At 39.4% G+C, this 10,081-nt stretch overlaps 1 protein-coding gene across 1 annotated transcript; it reads left to right on the top strand.

Moving 5' to 3' along the window:
- The first annotated feature begins 543 nt into the window (after nt 1-543).
- Nucleotides 544-10,052, top strand: fsd1 (fibronectin type III and SPRY domain containing 1). Its single transcript, XM_057357498.1, has 13 exons — nt 544-699; nt 1,522-1,617; nt 1,754-1,885; nt 3,337-3,438; nt 3,873-3,895; nt 4,221-4,342; nt 5,063-5,272; nt 5,360-5,458; nt 7,146-7,299; nt 7,594-7,676; nt 8,058-8,309; nt 8,406-8,494; nt 9,094-10,052. The coding sequence occupies exons 1-13, from the start codon at nt 685-687 to the stop codon at nt 9,202-9,204; spliced, it is 1,488 nt and encodes a 495-aa protein (XP_057213481.1). The 5' UTR covers nt 544-684; the 3' UTR covers nt 9,205-10,052.
- Nucleotides 10,053-10,081: the final 29 nt, after the last annotated feature.

Consider the following 10,081-nt stretch of genomic DNA (forward strand, 5'->3'; position numbering starts at 1 on the left):
TATATTATACGTCTGCAAACATAAACGTGCATTCATTATTAAATAGATTTCATCCTCACGTAGTTTTATTTGACATTCTAAAAATAACTGACGTAGTACACATGACGCTAGCACATTTGTGGTGTAGCGAGAAATAAATTCTACTAGGGCTGTGTCCGAAATCGCCCACTATTCCCTACATTAGTTCACTAATATAGTCCACTTTAAGGAGCGGGTGAAAACGAGTGAGTCAATTCGGACACTCGTGCACTAGAAACGCTGCGGGCGCCATCTTCTGCCGAGACGCGGGAATTCACTCAGCGCGAGCATCACGATAGGTGGCTAGCAGCTAGCCGTGAGTGTACGGTACATCGGTTGTACCCTCGTTATTATGATGCATCATGGGATTGAATGAGTGCACTCAATAATGTCCACTAAGAATTCGGACACCACTAAAAATAAATGTCCCCTCAAATAGTGCACTACATTAGGGTATAGGGGGCTATTTCGGACACAGCCTAGGAAAACTGCATTACCCGTCATACCTTGCTCTGCGCATGCGTACAACCTTCTCGGCTCTAACGAGTCCGTGAAGTGAGATGCAACACTCCATAGCAACATCAGTACCAGGACGAAGGGTCTTTGACGGACAACCCGGGATAAATATCTTGAGAATATCCGAAACAGGTGCTGCATGTCGACAGCATGGACGACCAGAGGGTAAATTTTAGAGATGATATTTTTAAAACCGTTCAGAGGAGGATATCGTGTTAAATCGGGGATTCAATACAGAGACTAAATACGAAATACGGTTAGCTCGTAGCTTCACTTCCAAATGTCCTCCGCTCGTCGTGCCAGCGAAATATTAGTGCATTATAAAAGAAAAAATCAGGAGAAGTGATAATTTAGCATGGATTACGATGTTTCAAACGCGTGCGTGAATATTTCCCCAAGTTAATGAACAACGGCAAGTCCGATTGAGCAAACCGCGCCCCGGTTATCCTAAACGCAAAACGTATAACTTACTTGTTTTCGAGTATGCACCAGAGACATCTTTCTTAAGAGAGGACATGACATTTGTGCAATTGTCAAAGCTGAAAATCAAACACGAGCGAGGACCAATGTTGCTGCAGAGTAACCCTAAACCGGCCTGTATTGTTACAAGCCTCTGACTTCAGGGAGGCGCCCCGGACATAAAGCCGCTTCTGCCCGGCTCATTATCAATGACTTAATCCAATGCATTTGAATGAAATGTGATATATTTACCATCAGCAAAGTATGAGTTAACTTGCAGTAAATCGGACTTAATTTACAGTAATATCTCATTGGCGCGTCACGCAGGTATGTGCGTGTCAATTAATGCTCTTTCTCAAAATAGTGGGAACGTTGACGTCATTGGGAAAGTATTATCTGAATGACATCTAACAAAATAAAAATGGTGCCTGTTCTGCATCCCACAATTTTTTTGTTTGGCTGCCACTTGTTTTATTGTGTATTAGTGCATGAATGCAGTGCTTTTTTAATGTCACGTACCTGTTTTAGGAGTCATTGAGAAAGATCATCGCTACATTGGCCTTGAAGAATGAGGAAATTCAGAATTTCATCTGCTGTCTGAAGCAGAGTCTACGAAATTTAGAGGTAAAAAACAGACATTTTCTTCTTCTGCTATTAAACAAATAGATTAAATAAGAAATTGACTTTGTCAACTTTATATGTGGCTGTGCATTGTAGTGCAACATTAACTGTACATTTGTTCTTTTCATGGTGTCTGAAGGCAAATGCAAACCGGGTACAGGAGGATCTGGATTCAGAGTTTAGTTCGCTCCATGCCGTCTTGGATGAACTGAAGGAGGGAATGGTCACACGCATCAAACAAGAAAGAGCCAGTCGCACCTATGAGCTACAGGTGAGAGCTCTATGTGTGTCCACAAGAATGCGGTTAAAACTCATTTTAATGCATCAAGACATGTAGGATCCCCAGAGGGGTTGTAACAGAGAACTTGGTGTCGAATTCAGATGGGTTCGGTCTGTTGCTTCTTTGTGTTTCCCATACACAGTTACAGTACGGGGCAATTTTAAACTGCACTGGCAGGAAAAATAGTCACAAAATATGACCATTTAGTCGCAGCATGAAACCTTGCTTATATGACGACACCATAATACAGGTCTATGTAATAAAATGTCTACAAAAGTGAACTACAGAATTGAGCGATGAGGTAAAATCAGTACACAAGACCATCTCAGTGAGATTTTATGCGTCTGCGCGTGTTTTGTTAAGAGAAGGATAACACGCAATCCCTAAGGATTACAGTGTGTGTGTAATCCAGACAGGATTCTTGTATACCTGTATGTCTGAGACAAAGCATTTACCGGCGCATGTGTTTCACCACTAAAAACAACCTGTTTACCTCTGTCACTGAAGTGCCACTTTATTACAGTATATTCAAAACCACTTTCTCTGGGTTTAGAATAGTATTTACATACTCTTGTATGTTGACTTTTAAAGAACCTATAAAACAGGTATTTTTCATCATGAGCAGACTATTTGGTGAATCACATCACAGAAATGTTAATATAGTCTGTTGCTTACTCACTTTATTGATTGCATTTTATGATAGTCATTTTTACTATATCTAGGGCTGTCAAACGATTAATCGTGATTAATCGCATCCAGAATAAAAGTTTGTGGTTACGTAATTTATGTCGGTATATTGTGCTAATTAATTTAGTATTTATGAACACATACACATAAATGCATTTATTTTAGAAAAATATAACAATAAATAAACGTTTATTTAGAATTTAAATTATCGGTAAATATAAATTAATATATTTAAATATTTCCTAAACATATAGACAAGTATGTGTATGTTTTGTGTTTATAAATACAAAATTAATATGCACTGTACACAGATATATATTATGTAAACACAAACTTTTATTCTGGATGCGATTAATCGCGATTAATCGTTTGACAGCTCTAAACTATACCAACCACTATTTTATTTTAGGTTATTTGCATTTACATATATGGATTTAGAAATGCTTTAACAATGTGACAGGCAGCAGTAAACTAGTAGTAAAATGACATGCAAATAAGGTTATGCTTTCAATGCCAAGAATAATCATTAGAATGCAAAATACAAGACCGCTGGTTTTGCATGCTGCTTCTTACGAGTCAACTTGATGAGACTGTAAAGATTCACTATGTCTACTATGTATGCGAGTAGAGCTGTATTAATCAAATAATACGAGAATATTAAATTAAATTAAAGTTTTGTAACCTTTTATATGATCTTGAAAATCCTGAAAGCAAACTAATTCTTGATATTACGATTTTTCTCATCCTTCTTCCAGAATCAGCTAAGCGCATGCACCAATGCCCTGGAGAGCTCAGAAGAGCTGCTGGAATTAGCCAATCAGACGCTTTGCTCATCTGAGAATGACAGCTTCATTCAGGTACAGCCCATTTGGCATGTAGGCATGTTTACACTCTTACAACTAAATGAATCATGTCTTGACATCAGTGTGTAGCAAAACATTACCTTTGGCGATACATTCTGTAGCGTAATTAATTATGTATTTAATAAGAGGTTGCATAGCGATTTGGCCTCAAACATTTGCTGTGTCAAAGCATTTGTGATGTTTATTTCATTGTGTGTTTGACATTCTTTGCCACCGCTGTTGCTTTCTCTAACAAAGTGAGAAATTGTGGCAGATGCAGCTGTCTTTTCCTGCTAACACGTGCTGGTATGACCGATGTATTGTTTTATTGTTGAGACTCAACGAGATTCTCTCGCTCCCCATCTCTCTCTCTCTCTCTCTCTCTCTCTCTCTCTCTCTCTCTCTCTCTCTGTCCCTTCTTCTGTTTTTGTCTGTTCCCTCTGCTGCAGGCGGCCAAAGGCATAAAGGATAGGTACTGTACTACAGATGTTCATACTTAGATTTTTGAGTTCAGCACAGATCTAGAGCTTCTAGAGTCTTTATACACTCATTCCCTCTCCTCCTGGAAAGTGTGCTCATTAGATCATTTGTTCATTTTTAATTTCTTCCCTCCTTTAGCAAAATCCAGTTTTCTGTCATTTCGTGTCATTCCCCGGGTGTGTGTGTGTGTTTGTGTGCATGACGGGAATTCTCGTGCCCTCATTGAAGTTTTTTTATTAGCCACGTTCCCATTTTCCCATTCTGAGTCTGTGAGAGGTGTTTATTGTCATGTTTATGATGGATCTGTATGTTTGTAGCGTCACTATGGCTCCAGCATTTCGTCTGTCCTTAAGAGCAAAGGCCAGTGACAGTATGAATCACATGATGGTGGACTTTACTCAGGAACGAAACATGCTCCGGGCCATCACATTCCTTCCAGGTCAGTAGCACCGATGGGAGACGCTTCGAGCAAAACAAGCCCAGATTTCAACCAACTTTGCATGTAAATGGCTTTATTAGTGCCAGATTATGCGCTGTGCATAATGCATTGCGTATCAGTTTTGACGTCAAGACGAGAGAAAAACGGCTCGTTTTAAAGGTCCAATGTGAATTTTTTTTAGGATCTATTGACAGAAATGCAATAGCATACAGAACTATGTTTTTAGAGGTGTATAAAGACCTCACATAATGAAGTGTTATGTTTTTATTACTTTAGAATGAGCTGTTTTGATCTACATACAGCGCATGTCCACGTCTACATTATCCCTAAACGGACAAACAGCTCTACAGAGAGCGCATTTCGTAAATATGTTATCTTCTTCAGCAAAGAAGCGAAAACCTGACGACATTTTAGTTCTGTGTCAGCCGCCATAGTGCTTCGGAAGGGAGGGGAAGGGTGGAGTGAGCTGTTGGTTGCAATTCACAACCTCACCACTAGATGCCGCTAAATTTAATACACTGGACCTTTAAAATCTCATGTAAACACGCACCAGTTTTCTTAGATTGCTTTTAGAACATTTTTTTAGGAAAAAGTTGATTGAAAAAGTATGTTTTTATGTAAACATTTTCCATTTTTAAGACTTGAGATCGGCTTTGACTGTTTTTTAGGTACACTGACGTATTATTCAGTAAGCAATCTCTCCATCTCTCTCATCTTCAGTGCCTGCCACGCCGGAAATCCAGTTGGTCGAATGCCAAGTGTTTGATAACACAGTCGCAGTGGTGTGGACCTTACCTGAACACGACTCCAAAATCGACCACTACATCCTGGAATATCGGAGAACCAATCACGAAGGTCCTCCGCGCGCTCGAGAAGACTACCCCTGGATGGTGGTGGAAGGGATAAAAGAAACCGAGTACACGCTCACGGGTGAGTGCTAATGTTAGCGTTGGGGAATTCTCTTTATGAGTAGATTTAGGTAAAATGGTAACCGTGATGTCATGGCTTGTTTTGCAGGTCTTCGTTTTGACACACGGTACATGACCTTTCGGGTGAAGGCGTGTAATAAGGCTGTGGCGGGTGAATTCTCAGAGCCGGTTACTCTGGAAACACATGGTAAGAGTGTGCACATAGTGTAAGCATACACTCACAGAAGGCAATGAGGCATGAAGTTTCTTTCCCTTACTGTGAAAACACAGACTTACAAAGGTCACTTCAGCACTATCTTTGCTAAACTGACAGTTAAAGACCTACTCGGAGACAACAGTCACTCAGTCAAAATAGACTTTAGTGAGTACATAAAACGATTGTTATGGAGCAGTTGACCTATAACTTGGTTTGGAGGTGAATCTTGTAATATGTGATTTAAATTTGATGTAAAAACAATCGTCTAATAAAGTAAAAAAAGACCATCATTTATACCAAAATCTACAACCAGATGGTTTTCAAAGAGAAAATTAAATATTATATTTACAAGATTCACATGTATAATATATTTATACAATGTAAAATGATATATTGTGCTTTTTTCTTGTATATTGTCGTTGTCCTCCTGAAACCTCGTATGTCCAAATAAGCTGTTTTTCAGGAACTGGAAAAAACTGTACTTTCTGAATGATTACATGCTGTGTTGTCAAAGTTGACAAGGGACATTCTACCAAAAACCTACATTTACCGTGACAGGGCCTGACACTTTAGCTCGTCCTCCTCAAAAAAACATACAAAAACAAGCTTAAAATCATTCAATTCAATGACAGAACTCACCCTTGATCAGTGTCAGCTTCACCTCAGTCAAATGATGTCAAACCAAAGGCGTATTGCACACCTTTTATTTTGAGTTTTATGTAAACGTGACAGGACTGACCAAAAACATGGGGACAGTTGTAAAATAGTAGTTATTTGTAGAATTTATGTATAATTTCATGCTTTTAATCAATTAATATGAATGATAACAACTTAAACAACTTTTTTCTAAATAACATTTTTTAGCATAACAAAACTATGAAAGCTGTAGGTCCAATTTGGCTGAGGACAAGGACAGGATTTGTGATTTTTAAAAGTTTTTTAATAAAGAAAAAATATCTGAGAACCTAATGAATGACAACCAGGGTTCCCACGGGTCATGGAATTTCTGGAATATCATGGAAAATGTAGGTGTTTTTGTTTGTCACTTTAAATTTTAGTTTCCATTTATCAAAACGTCATTTTTCTATACTGTATTTTTATCGTGTTTTTTTTTACACATTTTTGCATATTGTTAGGGTTATCTTCAGCACCATTTTATTCCCTTCCCGCTTGTCACCTGTCAATCACTTAAGTCTGTCACTGAAATGCAGTCACCTGTAGCTCTTAACTAAGGCAAAATGCCAGGAAAATGTACATTTCAAGAGCTTTGGTTAAAAACTACCACTTCAAGGTCATGGACTTTCAGCTTTTTAGTCAGTGAAAATCAGGGAATTTGACATTTGGCTTAGAGTGGGAACCCTGACAACTCACAGAAATCAAACATCAGTTAGTTTTAGACATTTTTTGGATGAAATATTCACTGTAACAGTTCAAGGACAGATAATGTACGTTTCTGGTGGAATGTCCCACAAGCACTTTTTAATTCTTTTTATTGGTTAGATATTTGCAAAATCCAGTGACAAACATAAAGGGTGACTAATAATAATGATTTATAGCAAAAACATAAAAATAACAAAATATGGAGATACGAGGTTTCATATATACCAAATTGATATACAAAATTGATTAAAAAAAATTAAACTCTACATATTTGTCTTCACCTCTTCTTTTCTTTCAGCATTCGTCTTCAAATTGGATGCAGGTTCAGCCCATCAGAACCTGAAGGTGGAGGATCTCAGTGTGGAATGGGACAGTAGCGGTGGAAAGATAGCAGTTCAAGACATCCGGAAAGATAAAAACAGAACCAACTCTCCCATGCATTCTCCTGCCAGGTCGGCTTATTCTTGCACCTCTGATGAATCACCATTGTTACATATTTTATAACAGTATAAACACTGCCAGTTTTTCTGTACAAAGCAAGTTGTACCAATGAATAGCAGAATAATGTGTTGATTATTGCTACCCATATTAGACAGAGAACACAGTCTTACACATGCTTTACATGTGTACATTTTACAATATTCACTAATATTTATTTCAAGGCAGTCGTCGCTAGCTTGTTTACCCAGTCATGTGACTATATGTCATATACTGTCCTGCTCACACCGACTTGTTCTGACCCTCAGGCTAGCTGGAATGTCACCCAAAAGAGCTCCTTCTGCTAGAGTGGGTCGAGACCGCTTCACAGCAGAGTCTTACACTGTTTTGGGTGAGTAAACATGTTACGTAATAGCGAATTACAATTAATGTCATTCATTGAAGAACTACAAAACATTGGTAGAACCTTAAAGGGATAGTTTCTTCAAAATATGCCTCTTTCTTCAATGGAACACAAAAGAAGATATTTTGAGAAATGTCATACAGTGGAAGTCAATGGGGGCCAGTATTACCAACATTCTTCAAAATATCTTCTTTTGTGTTTCAAAGAATAAAGTCAAACAGGAATGACATGAGGGTGAATAAATGATGCACGTTTAAATGATCCCTTTAAGCCACAGTCCAAAACGTTTCCCTTCTTATCGCCATCTCTGGTTAAGACATAAAATTACGCGATACGTTACTGACATTTTTAATGTCTCCTTATGTTCAGGAGACACTATGATTGATGCTGGGCAACATTACTGGGAGGTGCGCTTCGATAAAGAGAGTAAAACATTCGCAGCAGGGATCGCCTTACGGTCTCTGGGTCGCTTCGACCAACTGGGAAAAAGCAACGCCTCCTGGTGCATCCACCTGAACAACTGGCTTCAGCAGAGCCTCACAGCCAAGTACAACAACAAAGCCAGAACGCTAGACTGCCCCATTCCAGATCGCATCGGCATTTACTGCAACTACGAAGAGGGTGAGTTCATAAAAAATAACCAGTGAAAGATGGGTTTGGTGTTTGCGCGAGAGGTCTTCAAGGTGCTGCTTTCGTTTCTGTACCCTCCTCACACAGGCGCATTGTCTTTCTACAACGCTAGAAACAAAACTCTTCTTCATACCTTCAGAACCAAGTTCCAGCAGCCTGTTATACCAGCGTTTATGGTAAGCCGTTCAGCCCCTTGCGTGAATACGCCCTTTTCACATGACGTCACGCATCTTCCGTTCCGCCGCGAAGCAGTGTAACGTTACTTCCGCTAACACTCCAGTTCATAAGGTGGCGGTAATGCACCTTTAAGCTGGTTTGCCAACCGCCAGTAAAACTCAAGAAGAAGAAGACGTTACTTCCGCTAGCGCCTCAGAATGGAGTTTACCGAGTCCCTTGCACATCTGCCACAAATACGTCTAGATGATGTACAACATCTTGCAAACAAATTTTCGCTAACGACAAGATCAAAGCTAGAGAAAGGATACAAATTCTTCGTTGAACTACCTGTTTGATTATGAAGGTAAGTGTTTTGTTTTCTTTTTGTGTTAGCGAAGGTGCTAGGATAAGTACGTGAATACGTGTTCTGTCAGTTTTTTTTCACTGTTGTTAAATTCCAGCGCGACGGCAAAACGGAAGTTCTTCTTCTTGTTTGTTGCAAGACGGATGTTGTGATACACTGCTTTGCGAAAAGGCGGAAGTTAAGTGACGTCATTGTGAAAAGGGCCTGTTGGAAATTTCACGTAAACACGCTAAAGCTCTCTGTTGCCCCCTACAGGTGTGGAATGGGAGTTTCTCAGTGCAGACGGGCCTCCAGGTGCCCAGTATCGTGCTGAGCGGACAGAAGAGAAACAGCAACACAAGCAGCTCCAACGCCAGCCTTACCTAGATCTCACCCATCGGCCCTTCACAGACAAATAAAGACACGTTAGAACTGTATCACGGTTTGCACAGGCTTGGAGAACATTGGTGCAAAAGAAGCCCGTCGTTTCATGCCAGCTCAAGGGGTGATCTGTTTCGAGCTCATCTTGTTACCCTCATACTGTTAGATCCCCCATCCTGATTGTGTGCCTTTCAATGTCCTGAATTAAGACACGAAGGGGTATTCTTTTTAATGCAAAGAGCTTTATTAGCTTGAAATGATGTGTCCATAGAGCCAAAAGTTTCATTTTATGATAAGCAGTGACAGTATTTGTCGATTAAGGCCATATTTTAACACAGCGGAGAGCATGTTGGTGTTAATGTTCGAAATCTGAGCGGTAACTGTATTTACACATTATGTCTTTATCTACAGTATATGCCTCCAGTTCTGCTAGGCTTTTTAAACATACACTTAGTATCACAGTAGCACAAATAACCTTAAGCAAAATCATAGAGGAAGTCAGATGCCTTTCATAGACTTTTAATTCAGGAGTTTGTTTGTGCACGGGCGGTGACGTGTGGCGTGTTTGTGTGTGCGCGCGCGTGTTCACGATCACCCAGAATGGTACACTTGCATTTCAGTGTTCTTAATGCAAATATTTACCAGAGCAATTTTTTTTTGTATGCCTGCTGCAATATTGTACATATTACAGAAGCGATTCTTGGTTTTGCCTTTTTTGATTTGATTTGGGTTTTTTTTTGCTTTGCTGTCCTCTTGTTAATATAACCTGCAATGCTGTTAGACATTTTAAATATATTTCCGTCAGGAACTGAAGTCAACCTGTACGATCTTAAATATTACACCAACTGTTACGTCAATAAAACAAATGCCAAGCATATTTGTG

Source organism: Triplophysa rosa, linkage group LG17, assembly GCF_024868665.1.
Source record: "Triplophysa rosa linkage group LG17, Trosa_1v2, whole genome shotgun sequence".
NCBI lineage: Eukaryota > Metazoa > Chordata > Actinopteri > Cypriniformes > Nemacheilidae > Triplophysa > Triplophysa rosa.

Bases quoted from the DNA above. Each gene is read 5' to 3' on its own strand.
- fsd1 (XM_057357498.1), top strand. The intron at 4,343-5,062 runs GTCAGTAGCACC...TCTCATCTTCAG, and splicing joins GGCCATCACATTCCTTCCAG to TGCCTGCCACGCCGGAAATC. The intron at 7,300-7,593 runs GTCGGCTTATTC...TCTGACCCTCAG, and splicing joins CCCATGCATTCTCCTGCCAG to GCTAGCTGGAATGTCACCCA.